The 19717-nt window shown below is 41.7% G+C and overlaps 1 protein-coding gene across 1 annotated transcript in view; it reads right to left on the bottom strand.

Annotated features, from left to right (window-relative positions):
• LOC102797628 (progranulin-like) overlaps positions 1-19717 on the bottom strand; it is a 38507-nt gene continuing 18790 nt past the window's right edge. The window contains exons 2-5 of the mRNA XM_087835121.1: positions 1938-2084; positions 1555-1857; positions 1248-1421; positions 1-559 (exon numbers count right to left, since the gene is read on the bottom strand). Coding sequence (XP_087691247.1) covers positions 1254-1421; positions 1555-1857; positions 1938-2084 — 618 coding nt within the window. The 3' untranslated portion in view covers positions 1-559; positions 1248-1253. The remainder of the gene's footprint in view (positions 560-1247; positions 1422-1554; positions 1858-1937; positions 2085-19717) is intronic.

Consider the following 19717-nt stretch of genomic DNA (forward strand, 5'->3'; position numbering starts at 1 on the left):
AGAAGATGTTATTTTTATTGGTCAAGTGTGAAAAGTACACAAAGGAAGGAAGAAACCATAAAACAAATCCGAAGCCTTTCACCTTACTACCTTAAATTCAACATGCTGGTCTATGCTCACTGACACTCAGTCACAGGGGCAATATAAGACAATGGAATAGATAAAAAGCACATTTCCATTACTAAAGCAATAATTGGTGACTCTCCATTATAAAATATGCAGTAACATTAGCTTAACCCTGTAAAGCTTCATCCATGAAATAATTGCCAGAAAATTAAAATTTTCTGAAAGCGGAGGATTTATTGAACCTTCTGACAAATTAAAACAAAAAGAAATTAAATATTCATTTGAAAGTATAAGATTTAATTTTCACAATTGTTTACACCTGTGTACTATTTTTAGCATGGCAAAAAGAATTTTAGGACAATTTTTATCAAAAATAACCAAAAAAATCTATCACAGTGGACTTTAAAGCCATCTCAGCATGTGTTACCATAACGCAAGAGGGGTTGGAGGTACATCTCTAGTCACAGCAGCTGAAAATCTGCTTCCTGTGTCCCTGAAATGATTACAAATTGTTCAGTTAGAACAAAATATTTTGGTCAGAATGTTTTGTGTACTCTAAAACAGCATCTATTTAAGTTGCCCCTTCAGATCACAGTGTGAGATGTTTAGAGAAGGAGAAACTTAAACCTGGCGGGCTGTAAAAAGCAATTTTTGCTGCTCTACGGTTGAGCCAGCTTGTAACTCCCTGCCTCATTTGATCACTAAGGGGCAGCAGAAATAAGCTCTACTGCTGACACTGAACTGGAATCGACGCAAAATATTAATTTCTCTGTGGGAGATTTGTGGTTATTTAGCTGCTACATGCTCTTTGCATGTTTGAAGCCAGTGTACTTTGGATTTATTAAAATCTTTCAAGGCTGCAAAACTATGAAGAAAAAATACTCAGAGCTGAAGAAAGCCAATGAGTCAGTAATAACTCTCTGTGATATCATCCCCACAGAGTTCATCATGTGACAGTATGTCAACATCAGTGACCAAGCCCACGACTATCAGTACATTTAGCTGTTGTTAAATCCTGGTTGGTGCTCAGGTGTGCATTGGTATCACATGACTTGATAAAACACCAGTAAACAAAAAAAGGTCTGTAGCCTTTAAAATTGATCTGAACAGTGAGTCATGCAGTGAATTTATCCCAGGATGTTCTCCACATGTGAAGGTAGTTAGAATATGGCATTTCCGACCTTCTTCTAGTTTTCTTTGTCCTCTGAAGTTGGGATGAAGGACGCAGGTCCTGAAGGTAGTGCTGGCTTGCGGAGGAAAGGATATGTGAGTTTTTCCCTCACACAGTGCTGGTAGGTTCGGTCACAGTCAAATCCAATTGGACAGCAGTGGTAGCCATCCAGACAACATTTGCCCTGCAAGAAACACCTTTAGTCTCTCAAAAGAATAATTATTATAGCTGCAAACTTGCTTCATCTCAGTGGAAGATAAAGGGAATTTCATTACATTCATGTGTTTTATTGCACAAGAGTGTTTAGGCTAACTCACAGGAGAGTAGAGACAACAGGTCCAGCCTCCTTGTGGGTGTCTGCAGCAAGTAGTGCCATCAGGACAGTAGGTGTAACTGTCACAGTAGACCACTGAAGTCTTTATTTGATCTGGGACGTGGCTCTCTTTAAGCTCCTGGAGTGGAGTTCCAGGCAGTTCAGGGGGGGCTGGTTTCTCTGCAGCTTCCTTCTTCACCATGGGTATGGTCAGCCACGGCTGGTCTAATTTCACACAATTCATGGTAACCAGGTTACAGCGATATCCTGACGGGCAGCAGTGGACCCGGTCGGCACAGCACATGGCCTGCAAAGTAAGTAAGACGAGCAGAGCTTTTTAACAACCAACAATCAAGTTACTGCACTGGCAGAAAGTTTCTGACTTACATTTGGATATGGGCAGCAGCCATATCCGATATTAGCCTTGCAGCAGGTGGTGGTGTCTGGACAAGTACTCCCATCAGGACACATAGAGCATGAAGCAAATCCCCACAGAAACACACCGAATGACAAACACAGAGTGATCCTCAACATCTGGAAGACAGAATCAACATGACTTTGCAGATTTTTTTCTTTCTGAACTAAAAAGGTCAGACTTTGTAACTTTAATGTGACACACCAAAGTCCAATTTTAGTAGCAACAACTAAACCATAAAACACTTTACAAAAAACTTCTTTTAATCACTTACCTTTAGGCAGTGAAGAAATTCAGTAGCTTCCTGTGATGCCTTTCACACTTTCCCTTCTGCTGTATCACACACAGCTCTATATAGTGCAGGTCAGACACTCCCACTGAGTAAGAATGAAAGATTAACATCACGTAACACCCCTCTATCTCATGACTCTCATATTAAGACAGACAGGTTTTGAAAATTTCTGGAACTGCAGAAGTTCAAATCCACTACTTAACTGCTGTAATTACTCAGCTTAATATACAGTCTCCACATATCCTCATATGACATGACTGTGTATGCACAATAAAGAAGGAGTAGGTCTGTAAGCCTCACCTATCGATCAAAGTACAAGAGAGCTGGCAAAAGTACAGACATTCTTCAATATGTAGGAGCAGAGATTGAACTACTGAGTACTATTTATCACAGTTGCTGAGCAGTCCTTACGTTTGTATATAACCTCTTCTTCCCCTCCTGTCCTGTCTTTCTCACATCGTTCTCTATCTCTGAAGTTATTAACTTTTTTTCCCTCCCTCAAATGTGTAACCTGTACCTTTGGCTAGCAGACACACTTTTGTGACAAAGTGCACACAAACAGTTTGTGTGTTTGCAAATATTTGTTGACCTGTTAGAAATGCTGGATTTTATAAAACACTGATCCCATTATGCTCGCTTCTCTTCTGTAGTGCTAGCTAGAAGCAACTTGCAAACATCTGGTCCAAAAAGTGTTGTTTTGGATCATTTTGGCCTGCTTTAAGGGCTGAATATAGTACTTTAAATAACATATAAATCATAAATTTCTGCCTATTTTGTGCCATTGTGTGCAATAAGCACCACTGGTGGATGCACCAACAGGATTGTCTTTGTTATTTTCCCTCCATTTATGTTCAAGTCGGTTTGACATCTGTTATGTTAAACAATAGATGGTATGACAACAACAAGAAGACACACCACCTTTGTCACAATTATTGTATCTTCTTGCACAACATGGCTATGTGAACGCTGCTGTCTTGAACATGCTTAGAACCCTGAAGATAACCATCTGCGGGAGCTGACTTCCTCTCCACTTCTTGTCATTGCTAGCTAAACTTGCAACACTGGTCTTGGTTACAGAAAATCTCAAATCAAATCACATATCTACAACAATTACAGCAAGGGATGACTTTTAAGTATGCCTTAACTATACCAAGTGTTTTGATAGCAGTTCATGACAAAGTCATCGCACAGCCGAAGCACAACAGCCTCATATAGCAATGGAAGACCTTAGGTAATTAGCACTGCGGCTAACTTGTAGAGGGCTAGCATGGTGGTGAGTGCAGGACACGGAGGGGGAACAAAACTAAAAAAATGTGAACTTCAGTCCACGGTGACCATTAATCTACTGCATTGAAAAAAGAGAACGATGTGTATTGGGAGCCTGTTGTTGCTCCAAAAGATTAACTAGCTAAGGATAGTGCCCTCCAATGAAAATAGGTGCAGCCAATTATTGAATGGACTACCACATGAGAACATTTTGAGAACAGATTGAAGCACCCAAGACTACGCATTAAAGGTCCAAACTCATGCTAAAGATGCAAAATGTTTATCTCCGACTCTCCATAATGTTTTCATTTAAATATAAAAATACGGTTTCTCTCCTGGTATTCTGGCTTCCTCCCACAGTCCAAAGATATGAATATAATGCGGGTTTATTAATTGGTGACTCTAAATTGTTCTGAGGGGTAAATGTGAGTGCAGATGGTTGCCTGTCTGTCTGTGTTAGCCCTACAACAAACTGATGACCTCTTTGTACCCTACAACTCACTCTATGCCACCACTCCTTGCAAATGTGTTTGCAAACCTCACCTACTTTTTCCACTTCTACATCTCTTCAGTGACAGATCTCATTTGTTTCAATCTGCAGCAAAACAGCGATTCCAAACATACACTAAAGATCTCAATATCCTCCAAGAGATGGTTTGCCTTTATCGCTAAACTTTCTACTGAGAAAAAAATGATGCTGTTTGAATGGATCTAATTGATATAAAATGTTTGCATTGTTAACAAAAGTATATTTGAACACATCCTCATTGCATGCCTTTTCCACAATGCTAAAAAAATTTTCGTTCTATTCCTGCAGGAGTTGTGTGATTTGTAGCGGTTTCAGTTATTCACTGATGAACACTGAAATGTTAGTGAGGTTCACCTGCTGTATTTGTTGTGCTTTATAATAAGCATAAACCACTGATCACATGTGACAGGGTCAAAGCCATCAGCGCACTGTGAAACAGAAACGGAATTTCCATTAAATTACAGTAAAACACTAAAAACACGACCCGACATTCACTGTAATCACTCCAGTGTGCTGTATCAGCAGTAGGTTTTACAGTTTAAAAATAATGATCTCAACTGGCTCATTTCTACTTTTTTTTTTTTTTTTTTTACTGTAACATATAGTTGTATGACCTGATGCACATTTTATTACAAGTACTGAGAACTTCCTGCAGGATTCTTGCTACTGCTAGCTAAACCTGAAACACGGGTTTTGCCCACACAGTTACTGGAAACCACATCACACAACAAAGTCTAAATGTCAAATAACTGTAACAACCATCAAAATAATGATAATGATAAACTTCCATGAGTAGATGTATGTAGGTGCAGGCTCAGTACTTTTGTCCATGTAAGTATGAGCTTCACTGTCACCACTTTAGGTTGCTTCCAACTGAGCTGTACTGGAATTTAATTCCATAACTGCCAAGCATGCAGGAAGGTAGCACCAAAGGAGGAATTCAGAGGTATTTTAAGCTTGCAAGACCAACAGGTTTCTTTGTTTTTTCTTACTAAACAACAAGCTGTGGTGGAGTGAGTTGAATGTATTGTCCAAAAAGAATACTTCCCTATCAACTCCTCTCTCTCTCTCTCTCTCTCTCTCTCTCTCTCTCTCTCTCTCTCTCTCTCTCTCTCTCTCTCACTGTGATTGTGTGTGTTTTTCTTTCTTTTTTAAAAATTATGTATTGTTAATTGTAAGAGTTTTTGGAAAGCTTTTATTTCACTGGGTGTTTTCTCACCCCACTAATCTGCTTACCTGTTTAGATGTGCAAACTAGAGGTGTAACAATACTCCAAAACTTCTGTTTTTATATAGGAAAATATATCAATTTTACAACACTGATATGCTTTAATAAAGGATTTACTTCTTTATGTGGGTATAAATGTATGGGGAAGAGGGAACTTCCGGATACGAATTGCGGGTGATGCATTTTCTGATTTTTATACATGCTAGACATGTGGTAGAGCTCTAATATGCATGTTACATCCCCCGGGAGGATGTTTTCATGTTCAGACTGCTTGTAGGGGAGAGCTGCCTTTTGTTTTGACACCCTGTTTTCTCCTGTTTATGTGTTGTTAGGTAGGTTATGGTTATAGGTTGTATATTTTGTTTCTTTGGAGTTAGGTAAGTTTCTTTTATTTATACATCAGGGATGTTTTGTTTGTTATGTTAGCCTTGGCTCTCCCTGACGTTCTACTTCAGTCTGAACCCAAATCCCATCACCAGCATTAAATAAACCTTCTAAAATTACCATCTTGGCTCCTCCTTCTCTATCCACCTTTATGTTCATCCCTTCAACCCCCTAGACTAGCCAGGGGACGTAACATAAATTGGGGGCTCATCCGGGAGTATATCCTGTTTAATCCATTTTTAGATGGTGAAGTATGGTATGGCAACTGGTGTTTTCAATTTGAGTGCATTTTTGAGTAGTCCTTCTTGGGAGGAGCTAAATGTGTGTAGAAAACATGATTTGTTTGCTATAGCAGCACACTTTGAGTTAAATGTATCAAGGCAATTGGTGAAAGAGGACTTGAAAACTCCTGTTTCAAACAAACTTGTGGAAGAAGGCCTGCTTCCTGTTTCTAAATCACCTCGTTTGCCAGTTCCTCTTGACAGGACCCCTAATGAAGGAGTGAAGCCTGCTGTGTTAAAGGAAGAAAGGCAAAACCCTGCTGCTGTGGAGCAGCAAACGGTGGAAAATTTAAGCACTAATGGCTCACCTTCTTTTGCTACTCCATCTTCTCCTCGTTCAAGATGAGAAGTATTACTCAAGGTACGTTTGGCTAAATTACAATTGGAGGCTCAGGATAAAGCCCAAGTTCGTCAGGCAGAGTTGGAACTTCGCAGGTTGGAGTTAGAAGCAGAGACAGAAAAGGTGTTAAAGCTGAAAAGGTTGGAGCTGGAGTTGCAGACTGAAAGGGAGGTCAGACTGCGTCAGTTGGAGTTCCAGGCACAGACTTCAAGAAGCACTACTACTCAACCTAGTTCTGCAAATTCATCTGTTGGTGAAACAACCTCCTCCTATGTAAACCCAGGTGGTTTTAATGTGAGTAAAAACATTGTGTTGGTACCTCCATATCGTGAATCAGAAGTTGATACATATTTCAATGTGTTTGAACGTGTTGCTGCCTCATTGCACTGGCCAAGAGAAGTTTGGCCATTGCTTCTTCAGTGCAAATTGGTAGGCAAAGCACAAGAAGTCTGTTCTGCTTTATCTTTGGAAGAAAGTTTGAAATATGATGTAGTGAAGTCTGCTATCCTTGCTGCTTATGAACTTGTTCCCGAAGCGTATAGGCAACGCTTTCGCAATCACAAAAGAACAGCAAATCAGACTTTTGTAGAGTTTGCTCGTGAAAAAGCTACTCTTTTTGATAAATGGATAACAGTGAGTAAAGTTCCTGACTACAACTCCTTACGTGAACTGATACTGCTGGAAGAGTTCAAAAATGGCCTGCCAGAATGCATTGTTGTACACCTTAATGAACAGAAGGTTTCCACTTTGAAAGAAGCAGCTGTGATAGCTGATGAATTTGTGCTGACTCATAAAACTGTTTTTGTGCAGAAACATGAAGTTATCACCAGAGAACCTCCCCCACGAAAGGATCCTTCAAGCCCACGACAGACTTTTGCTTCAAGGACTGAAAGGGAATGTTTCTATTGTCATAAACTTGGTCATGTTGTTGTTGAATGTCCCGCTTTGAAGCGCAAGAACCAGTCACCAAAAGGAGTAGGTTTAATTAAAACCATTCATGCTGAGAGAGAGGACCAAAGTGAAGGAGTTGATCCCTGCTTCAAACCCTTCCTCTTAGATGGCACTGTGTCATTGACTGGGAAGCCTGAGGATGAAAAAACCCATTCAAATACTCAGAGATACAGGAGGGTCATGATCTGTGATTTTATCTGATGTATTACCCTTGAGTGACCATTCCTCTTGTCATGGTAGCATTCTGATTCAAGGAGTTGAAATGGGCTATGTTGAAGCTCCTTTGCATTATGTACACATCAAGTCAAAGTTGGTTAATGGCATCTTCTCTGTGGCAGTACGCCCCTCACTTCCCATAAAAGGGGTGCAGTTCATTTTGGGAAATGATATTGTTGGTGGAAAAGTGCAACCTGTTACCGAAGTAACAAATGATCCAGAATCAAACTTGAAGAGCAACGACCTAGCAACATGTTTCCCATCTGTTTTTCCTGCTTGTGTTCTCACCAGGGCCCAAACAAGACGTAAAGCTGCAGAAATTGATTTGTCAGACTCTTCGTTGGCTCAGGCTCTGGCTACAGATGATTTGCAAACCCTGATTGATCTTAAAAGTGGCTCAAAGGATACTACTGAGAAGTGGAAGGATCTCCATCTCTCACAGTTAGACTTGCCAGTCACACGTGAAAGCCTTATTGCTGCTCAGAAGTCTGATCCCTCATTGACTAAATGCTTTACTTCTCTTTCTGAAACAGGAAATAAAAAGGCTTCTTATTTCTTGGAAGATGGGGTCTTGATGCGCAAGTGGACTGCACACCCAAGTTTAACAGCAGACGTAGAGGGAAGCTGTTCTGATGACTGTGACTGGAGCACTACTTATCAGATTGTTGTGCCTCTTGAGTATCGTCACTACGTAGTCTCCCTTGCACATGAGCACCCCCTGTCTGGTCATTTGGGAGTTACAAAAACGTACAATAAGATACTCAACCATTTCTTTTGGTCAGGATTGAAGGTTGATGTAGTTGAGTTTTGCCGCACTTGTAAAACATATCAGATTGCAGGAAAGCCAAACCAGACAGTTCCTATAGCTCCTCTTCATCCTATACCAGTACTTGGTGAACCTTTTGAACGTGTCATTGTGGACTGTGTTGGTCCATTGCCCAAGACAAAGAATGGTAATGAGTTTTTACTGACTGCAATGTGTACTTCGACTCGTTTTCCAGAAGCTGTCCCACTGTGAAAAGATTTTACCTTATTACCTTTATGTTTAGCTTATTTAAATTGCACAGTAATGCCTGTACATAGCGTGTCAGCAAATTCTTTAGCTGCAACAAAGTGATCACATGAGGAAGTTGCTCAAGTTTAGACAACACCCACATGTATTGTTTTAACCCACTACAAGATCGTTAATCAACTTGTCCATCTTCGTCTTGCAAGGCTGCATCCTGTGCAGCCTCGTATGCAACCACAGATAAGAAGTTGTTTTTTCCTAACTTGTACTCCACCCATGAGTGTTACGTGAGTAAGCAGTATATAATAAAGTCTGACCAGATGCCTGGCGCGCTTTGCCTACACGTTTCTGTAGTCGACGGAACATGTCAGGCAATCGTCCATGTACATGAATTAACTCTGGGCCCGTGATTCTTTGCTTTCCTGAGGTTTTTCTCCTTACATTTCTTGGTCCTCCGAGCCGGATTTGGAAAAAGCAACTCGATTGTTGTGACTCCAAACCAGAGATCTACCTGTATCCTGTCGCCGTGGGGGGGCCGTACCGCAGACTGTCGACAGCCTCCTCAAGGAAGGAGCGAAAGTCCTGGGACGTAAAAAAAATTCGGGTCCAGGCCGGTTAAGCGGTCCACGACGCTGGGATCCAGTGTAAGATCTCAAACATAGATGGAGAGATCTTGGAAAGGTAAAAGAATCCACTCAATCACACTCGCATAAAACAGAAATAGGTTTCACCCGCCGAAAGGGTTTGACAGTCTAATCCACTGTATGGATTTTAAAAATACGTGTAATAAGGTTAACCCACTGTAAGGGTTCATAGGACTAATCCGCCGAAAGGATTGTAAAGTACAACACGTTAAAGGTCTCACCCGCCGTAAGGGTTTAGGAGTGATCCGCCGTAAGGATCTGCGCGACTGTGTATAAATGTTTGTGTGTCGGAATTAAGTGATTTTTTACAGCACAGTAAGATGCTGAACTACTTCCTTTGTTACTGTCTTTTTATTTACTGTAAGGAGCTGAAGTACTGGTGACAAAGGGGAAAGGTTGGGTTTCATCCCATAAAACTGGTACCGCTTCATGAGTAGTATGAAGTAGAAGGGCATGTCAGCAACCACCCCCGCGTCTCGTGCCAGAGACGGCTCTGCAGTTGTGTGATAATGGGTAATCAGCCCACCAAAGTCACTGCTGACGAGCAGTGGTTAGAGAAAAAATGTCCAGGCGCCGGACAAATTAGTGTTTATACATGGAGATCAAAGTAGTTTAAAGTAGTTTAAAAAGGGTTGGAAACAGACCCGATTGAATAATGAAAAATAAACAAATGGCAAAATTAAATTACAACTTATCTTTAATGTATTCATACTAATAATAGCAAGGATAACAACCTGTAAACTGGTGTTAATGATGAAATAATATTAATATGAAGAGGCACCTCAGTCAGTCATGATGTGAGGTGGATAATTGTTGAAAGTAATCTGCATTAAGCTTAGGGTTGCTCAAATTCAGTACAATGACATATGAAGTAAAATAGGTAAATATTTTAACTAATTAAGTGCATAGAGGCACTTGACCTGCTTGAAAACCTATCATCCTGGATGAGACTTTGCTGAGATATAGAGCAAACCTATAATAACAACTAATATGCTGAACCCTGTATGAAACAGCTGAAAACTACATGACGGAGAAGCTGAATTGAATATGAAAGTGCAAGTCTTTGCCACTGTGGGGCAAAGCACGCAACCACTGTGTGAGGTTGCGTTTTGGTTTTTTCTGAGCTGATGAGCAAGCTACACATTATCAGATCAGGAGCTGGCTGAGAACTCTTCAAAGAGAGGGAAACAGAACTATGATAACTGTGATAACTGGAATGTGCAGAGTTTCCGTGAGCAGTTTTCCTGCATCTTGACTCATGTGTGTAGAGTGTTCATAGCATCAGCATCATGTTTTTGTTTATTTGTTTTGGTGGGTTGAAAAATAGTTAAATAAACTTGTGATCATATTTATGGATCACCATAGCACATGCCGTTGGCCAAATGATTTATTTACGCAGATGAAAAAAAGTGAGTGTGAATGTGTCTGACGTCACAGTGTTTTTGTGCGCTGTGTAAAAGTAATTGCCTCTGATTGTGAGAACGGTGATTCTGCAGGTCACCAGCTATTGAAAAAAAAAAAAAAAAGAGACAAAATTTACATTGTAGATGAAAAATAATCATAGGAAAAAGGTTTTGTGTTGATCAACCAAGAGCAACTACAATCTCATTTTCTGCTTTTAAGAAAGGACAGTTCACAAAAACAGAGAGAGAGAGAGAGTTGTGTGTGTTGGTTAAGCAGTGATAATAATAATGAACATGTTTTAGTTTGTCACTTTCAGGTGACAAGCAGACCTGAATCAATTTTCCACATGCAGCGGTCGGAAAAAAGTTATAGTTTAACATCATTGGAAACATTCAGGCCAGGTTTCTGGCTAACTTATTTACAGCACCATGTGTCTCTCAAACTCACAAGCGAGCTCTCACTCCTCCCTGAAGACAAGGAATGCAGCTCCAAAGAGCAATAACATGGCAGATAAAGAGACAGCAGCAAAGTCCTGGGCAAAGAGTCCCAGCAAGCAGCAGCAGTGTGGACAAACAGCATCAGAGAAGAAGAGCAAACCCATCATCCTGCCTGATTGGATGAATGGCACTGTGTTCCCAACAAGCTGCAAATTCACTGTGCATGTGAAAAGAACATTTGAGGAGAACTGAGGAGACTGTTGGAGTTTGACATTTGCCACTTTTGGAGAAAATGGCAAGAAGAGACAGTGAAACACAGGACAAAGCTGAAGGAGAACTGCCTGCTATTGGACTGTTGAAGTGGGAGAGGACAACAGTGAGAGTAAGTGTTTAGTGTGGGAAATCAAAATTGGGTTAGCAAACCTGGGAAAAACAAAACTGACTGCTTAAGTGGAAATACAAAATCACACACACACAAGCAGAATATGCATTAACCCTACTAACACTTCCAAATACAAGAGAACTCATGAAGATTAGACAACATCTTAAGCATGTGAGTCTGTTTACCATCTTGTCCAAGTCACTTGGTGTGATGCAAAGATCAATGGACTCATAGCACATTAGTTACAAAATGATTAAATAATAGCAGAGAAATGTGTAGGAAAGGCAGCTTTAAGAACATGCTCTGCTGGATGTGCAGCTCCACAGACATGCATTAAACCTGCCTAATAACACAAACACCCATGTAATGAAAATTAGCTTGTTATCTCTCATCAGTGTTAAAATAGTGTGAATTTAACAGACACCTGTTATCAAATGCTGAATTTATCTAATAAAAAATTGACTCTCTAGGTTGCAGGACAACAGTTTAACTTTTGTGGGGAAAAAAAAGATTCTGGTTTGACCAACCAGTGATCAGACAATAAATTTAGTTGTTAATATAGTAAATTGGGAGATGCTGTCTGCTTGTTTGATGCAGCATAAGTAATTTACTGTATGAGGGAAATTCTATTTTTGTGATAACATTTTGAATATGCATTTCTGTTGTCCTGTCATCTTAGTGGGTTAATAGCTGATATGCAAATTAGTTGATCGCTCTTAGATTGAGGAAAGGTGACTGAATCTTAGCACGAGTGAATGAGATGTGTTGGAGTTTGTTAGAGTGGAGACTCTAAAACACTGAGTTTCCTGTTTTGATGTGTGAGTGTATCCTGTACTTAGATACACAACTCTGAATACGTCAGAATAAACTTCTTTTGTGAAGTGCATGACAACATGTCACATGTTTTATGATGACAGGAAAAAAGGAAAACTGAATAAAATGGGTGTGTGTGGCCTAAATGAGTGAGAAGCACAGATCTGGGGATTAAACTCATAGCTAATAATATATTAGGCTTATGTTGTGTGTTGTGCAGCTGATGGTTGGTTCGGAGTGAATCTAGCTGATGATTTTTCTTTTGTTGTGAAGTTGAGCCTGCCAATTAGTATGATAGCATGATAAACCATGCTAATGGTATGATTTACCCTCCTGAGATGAGGAGCTTGTGTCATGACGTAACAAGGCCTTTTTATTTTGATACTTTTACAGTGCACTGAAAGTTTTGTTCGATAATCTCTCTCAGCAGATCTGCACGATTAGAAGCGCTATACGATACGTCGTCAAGAAAATTGTTACAAGTGAGTTTCTCCACATTAAAGTGGGCTCAGGAGAAAGCCACTTATTTGGGACGATTAGAAAATGAGAGTCCCTGCCTAAAAAGGATTCAGCGAGGTAATCCGATCTAAAATTCTTATTTTTTCTTTTGAAATGACGTCATTTTGCTGAGGGTGGAAATCAAATGCTGCGATAGTTTCCACTATCAGCAAAGAAAGAAAGAATGGATGAATGAATGGAAATAAAAACAAACTGACTGACTGATAAAACCTGACAAGACTTGACCACGACTCAAAGTTAACCTCCACCTAGACAGGCCAAAAGGGTGGATGAATTTATGTGTTTCTTTTTACAGGAGCAGAAAGATGACAGCAACATCCGAGGTTGCATACCGATTTAACTTTTAAATGCCACTTTCTGTGTCTGTGAATCTACCAGGGGTGTGTTATTCATGGGTTTGTGTTGCTCACAGAGATTACTGTGAGAAAGAGTGTATACACCCGCGCAGCGCTAACATTTATATTTTCTTTCTACAGCATTACAATTCTTCTTGTGATTTGATCATGTGATTTATACCAGAACAACTAGTTAATGTTTTTCTACTACAAGATTTCTGGGTTTATGTGTGAAGAAACTGTGTTTACAGGTTATGAGTGGTGATGCTGTTACACTGTGTTTTGGGGAAAATGTGAAGGTTATTTTGATTTCACTTCCAGATCTTGTTTTTCAGGCCATGATGGTGTGTATGCAGGCTCCTGGCGGAGCCAGTTTTTAGGCAAACTTAATATGCAAATCACACTAACATCTTTTACTGCAGGATTATAGGTCCGAGGTGGTGCTGCTCCAGAGGAGGAGATGCCCTGATGTTGCCTGGGACATGATCCAGCAGTCATCTCCTGAGAAATCTTCAGAGGCCCGATGAGAAGCAAGAACCATTCCAGGCATAGCTGACAGCCCAGGCAGTGGTTGAGGTCAAAGGTCGAGCTGGTTGGGGCCCATCATGAGATTAGACTTTGGAGCCGCAGCAAGGACCACGAAGCTGCGTTGGAATGAGAACTGTGCCAAGGGGGATTTCCAGAGGCCAACAGAGGAGATTTTGGACAACAGACGGGCACCTGAAGGATGAGGGGAGCGTGCCAAGCTCCATCGACAGCGCAGGGGGAGTCCGAGGATGACATCATGATTCTGTGAAAAGCACAGGAACCAGAAGCTATGGTGGTGATGACAGCAGTTTCCTATGAACATCACCTAATGCTGTGTCACTGTACTGTGCATACGATGACACTCTGAAGACTGCTGGGATCATAACAGCAGTAAGATAACTGGACCCACCACCCTTTCCACAGAGGGGTTTTTTTCTGCAGTAGAAGAGTCATAAGTATTCCTAGCACAGGACAGAAAGTTCTCCACGCCCTTTTCCCATGGATAGGGACTGGAAAACATGCTCTCGGAAGTGAGACACTGGACACTGGACTATAGATTCGGCTTGTTCCTCAATGCATCCTGCAAGGTCAACGAGGGACATAACCAAGAAATGGACGCTCTCCGAATTGCTGTAATGCAATATCGTGTAGCACTGGACATGATCCTGGCTGAGAAAGGAGGATTGTGTGTCTTATTCAACACCATGTGCTGCACCTACATGCCAGATAATGTACATTCTTTAAACATGGCTTCAGATTCTAAAGAGACTGTTGGAGTTTTCCTGGTTTTATTTTACTTTATTATATTTTATTTTATTTTGCTTTTCTTTACTTGTGTTATACCTTGTTTAAAGGCTGTAATTTCACAGATGATGAGTTTATCACTCACAACATACGCAGATGTACCACAAACCGATGGAGATCATGAAGACTTCTTTTCCTATTTGTTAAATGAAGATGAAGTGCAACTAATTATGTAGTAACTGAAAATGTGAAAGACAAGTAGTTACTTACTGATGACTATGATGTAGACTCCGATACAAGTGTCTAAGTAGCCCATAAAAACCAGCAAATGCATTCTATGATGAACTAACTGAAAATACATGTTGTAAGAAGTTATGTCCTGATAAATGATATGTGTTTTGCCGTACAATTCAAATTGCTAAAAACAGGCTGGAATGTGAAAAGATTTTACCTTATTACCTTTATGTTTAGCTTATTTAAATTGCACAGTAATGCCTGTACATAGCGTGTCAGCAAATCCTTTAGCTGCAACAAAGTGATCACATGAGGAAGTTGCTCAAGTTTAGACAACACCCACATGTATTGTTTTAACCCACTACAAGATCGTTAATCAACTTGTCCATCTTCGTCTTGCAAGGCTGCATCCTGTGCAGCCTCGTATGCAACCACAGATAAGAAGTTGTTTTTTCCTAACTTGTACTCCACCCATGAGTGTTACGTGAGTAAGCAGTATATAATAAAGTCTGACCAGATGCCTGGCGCGCTTTGCCTACACGTTTCTGTAGTCGACGGAACATGTCAGGCAATCGTCCATGTACATGAATTAACTCTGGGCCCGTGATTCTTTGCTTTCCTGAGGTTTTTCTCCTTACACCCACTCAGAAGAATAACTGCACCTTTGGTGATTAAAGTTTTGACAAAGTTCTTCACTACTTTTGGTCTACCAAAAGTAGTCCAGACAGACCAAGGAACTAACTTTCTGTCTAAACTTTTCAAGCAGGTCATGCAGACTCTTGGGATTAAGCATGTTGTGTCAAGTGCATACCATCCCGAGTCTCAAGGAGCATTAGAGCGCTGGCATCAGACACTCAAGGCAACGTTGCAGAAATACTGCTTGGATACTGGAAAAGAGTGGGATGAGGGAGTACCCCTGATGGTGTTTGCCATGCGCGAAGCTAAGCAAGAATCCCTTGGGTTTAGCCCAAATGAACTAGTGTTTGGTCATTCTGTTCAGGGACCTTTGAAGTTGTTGAAAGAACAGTGTTTGTCAACAGACCATGTTGTGAAAACTAATGTTCTGGATTATGTTTCACAGTTCAGAGAGCGCCTCTGTAAGGCCAGGTTGGCAGCTGAAGAAGCCCTCTCCTCTGCTCAGGGCAAGATGAAGAGTTGGTATGATAAGAAAGCCGTTCCTCGATCTTTCAATCCAGGTGACAAGGTTTTGGTTCTTCTACCAACTGCTAGCTCTGCATTGTTTGCCCGCTTCTGTGGACCATACCAGGTGGATAAGAAAGTAAATGACACTGACTTATTAAAACACCAGACAGGAACCGTAAAACATGCTTGTGCCATCTCAATATGCTCAAATCTTTTCATTCTAGAGCTGACTCTTTCTGTGGCCCTTCAGATAAGTCTGTGGCATCTCCGTCAGAGCAAATCTCATCTCCAGAAACTCTCTTGTTGAACTCTTCCTCAGGATTGAGGTCGAGTTTAGTTGAAAACGGGCTCAAACTTTGTGATGCCAGCTACCAGAATGTCAGAATGCTTAATTCTGAGGTACAGTCCCAGTTGTCTATATATTTTTCTCACTTGACCCGTGAGCAACAGCTAGACATTGAAAGGCTCGTCAACATTCATTTAAAACTCTTTGGGGACATGCCTTCCCGTACTACTGTAATAGAGCACGACATTGATGTTGGGAATGCAGTGCCTATTAAGCAGCATGCTTACCATGTGAATATGGCAAAAAGAGAAATGATAAACAAAGAAGTAGACTACCTTCTGAAGCATGGATTGGCTATTCCAAGCTATAGTCCATGGAGTTCTCCGTGCCTGGTTACGCCAAAATCAGATGGAACACCTCGCTTTTGCACAGATTTCTGCAAGGTAAATGCAGTAACAGTACCTGATTCCTTCCCACTGCCCTGTATTGAGGACTGTATTGACAGCGTCGGATCTGCTGCTTATGTGAGTAAGCTTGACCTTCTTAAAGGTTATTGGCAAGTTCCTTTGACAGAAAGAGCATCAGAAATCTCAGCTTTCGTAACACCTGATCACTTTTTACAATATACAGTCATGGCATTTGGAATGAGAAATGCTCCTGCTACCTTTCAGAGGTTAATGTCAACTGTATTATCTGGTGTGGCAAACTGTAATGTTTATCTTGATGATGTGGTCATCTATTCTTCCAACTGGTCAGAGCATGTTGACACTTTAGCCACTGTGTTCAAGCATTTAGCTGATGCTTCCTTGACCCTCAACTTGGCTAAATGCGAGTTTGGGCTACAGTGACCTACCTTGGAAAGGAAGTTGGGAAGGGCAAGGTTCGCCCTATCAGTGCAAAGGTTAATGCCATTCTCAACTTTCCTGTGCCAACAACATGCCGTGAGCTGCGCAGATTTCTGGGGGTGGTTGGTTATTACAGGTGTTTCTGTAGGAATTTTTCTGAAGTTGTAACACCACTGACAAACCTGTGCAGCCCGAAGGTACCATTCATTTGGAGTCCTGAGTGTCAACATGCTTTTGAATGTGCAAAAGGTCTTCTGTCGAGTTCACCTGTTCTCATTGCTCCAGACTTTTCTAAACCTTTCAAGCTTGAAGAGGATGCCAGTGAGGTGGGGGCTGGAGCTGTTCTTCTTCAAGATGATGGACAAGGAGTGAGTCCTCCTGTCTGCTTCTTTGGCAAGAAGTTCGATACTCATCAAAGACGGTACTCGACAATTGAAAAGGAGACTCTGGCCATGCTTCTGGCTCTTCAACATTTTGATGTGTATGTGGGATCTACTTCCCAACCTGTAGAGGTCTTTACTGATCACAATCCTCTCGTGTTCCTCTCTCGTATGTATAACAACAATCAACGATTGATGAGGTGGGCTTTAATTTTACAAAATTACAACATTGAAATAAAGCATAAGAGAGGATGTGAAAATATTGTGGCAGATGCTCTCTCAAGAATGTGATGGTGTAAGGTTAACAAACTTATACGTTTGTTTTTCTGGGTGGGGGTGTTAAATCCCCCGGGAGGATGTCTCTTCTCCCTACTAACCCTTTGTTTTGTCTAGGCTCCACCTCCTCTGTCCTGATTGGATGCTGCGCAGAGTCCGGCTAATTGGTAATCAGCAGAGCACTACTTAAGGCCTGTGGAGCTGTGCTTCTGGGCCCTCTGGCCATTTTGGTTGCCATACCTGTGCAGGCTTGCATGCCTTTGTATCTTGTATGAGCACTGTTGTTTTCATGTTCAGACTGCTTGAAGGGGAGAGCTGCCTTTTGTTTTGACACCCTGTTTTCTCCTGTTTATGTGTTGTTAGGTAGGTTATGGTTATAGGTTGTATATTTTGTTTCTTTGGAGTTAGGTAAGTTTCTTTTATTTATACATCAGGGATGTTTTGTTATGTTGGCCTTGGCTCTTCCTGACGTTATACCTCAGTCTGAACCCAAATCCCATCACCGGCATTAAATAAACCTTCTAAAATTACCATCTTGGCTCCTCCTTCTCTATCCACCTTTATGTTTGTCCCTTCAACCCCCTAGACTAGCCAGGGGACGTAACAATGCATCTTTTAATTAGTTTGTGTGAGATACCGTGGCCAAAGTTGTCACGACTGGGGCAGCAGCCATGTGAAGTGTGGAAGGAGGACTCAATTGCAGCACTTATTAAGATGTGAGGATGGTTTATTGAGAATACCGAACACAAAGTGGGGATGGCAAAACAGAACTAAGGATGAACTAAACTGGGAGAAACTAAACGAAAGAGTAGAAAACCTGAATATGAAGGGAGGTGGAGGCCCTAGAGTCCCAAACAAAACGTTCACAAAACACACAGGGGAGAAGAGTCCGAAACATAGTTCAGGTGGCCGGCCTGGGGGCCGATAGCACAGAAGGCCAGGATGGGACAGTTCAGGAGGCCGGCCATGAAGAAGGCCGTGGCGGCGGGCAAGCAGTTCAGGAGGCCGTCCATGCAGAAGGCCATGGGGGCAACAGAAGTCCGAAGGCCGTCCACAAGGAAGAAAGTGGCGGCGACAACCTCGTTCAGGAGGGCGTCCACAACGGCGATGACGACCAGCCAGCGGCATAGAAAACGGCCGGTCATGATGAGGTGCTAGACGTGGACCGGATGGCGGCGTGCCAGCAGCAGAGGATGAGGAGAAGGATGAGGCAGAAGCTGCTGCTGAAGCCAAACCAGGTGGGGCTGAAGCTGATGCAGAGGCCGGGCCAGCTGAAGCTGAAGCTGATGCAGAGGCCGGGCCAGGCGAAGCTGAAGCTGATGCAGAGGCCGGGCCAGGCGAAGCTGAAGCTGATGCAGAGGCCGGGCCAGGCGAAGCTGAGGCCGAAGCTGGACCAGACGAGAATGTCGCTGCAGGCGGCGGCGTGGAGGCCAGAGACAAAGGCGCTGCAGGCAGCGGCGTGGAAGCCGGGGACGAAGGCGCTGCAGGCGGCGGCGTGGAAGAATATATAAAACAGTACCCAGATGAACACTTTGACAAAAACATTGATGTTTACTGAAGAGGAAATATGGGGCAGCATGGTGGCGTGGTGGTTAGAGTTGTTTCCTCACAGCAAGAGGGTCTTGGGTTTGAATCCACCATCTGGATGTTTTTTGTGTTCTTTATGGTTTCTCTCCTGGTATTCTGGCTTCCTCCCACAGTCTAAAGATATGAATATAGTGGGGGTTTATTAACTGGTGATTCTAAATTGTCCTGAGGGGTAAATGTGAGTGCAGATGGTTGCCTGTCTGTCTGTGTTAGCCCTACAACAAACTGATGACCTCTTTGTACCCTACAACTCACTCTATGCCACCACTCCTTGCAAATGTGTTTGCAAACCTCACCTACTTTTTCCACTTCTACATCCCTTCAGTGACAGATCTCATTTGTTTCAATCTGCAGCAAAACAGCAACTCCAAACATACACTAAAGATCTCAATATGGTCCAAAAGATGGTTTGCCTTTATCGCTAAACTTTCTACTGAGAAAAAATGATGCTGTTTGAATGGATCTAATTGATATAAAATGTTTGCATTGTTAACAAAAGTATATTTGAACACATCCTCATTGCATGCCTTTTCCACAATGCTAAAATTTTTTTCGTTCTATTCCTGCAGGAGTTGTGTGATTTGTAGCGGTTTCAGTTGTTCACTGATGAACACTGAAATGTTAGTGAGGTTCACCTGCTGTATTTGTTGTGCTTTATAATAAGCATAAACCACTGATCACATGTGACAGGGTCAAAGCC

The sequence above is a fragment of the Neolamprologus brichardi genome, chromosome 22 (genome assembly GCF_056152115.1).
Source record: "Neolamprologus brichardi isolate AB-2024 chromosome 22, ASM5615211v1, whole genome shotgun sequence".
In the NCBI taxonomy this organism is placed as follows: domain Eukaryota; kingdom Metazoa; phylum Chordata; class Actinopteri; order Cichliformes; family Cichlidae; genus Neolamprologus; species Neolamprologus brichardi.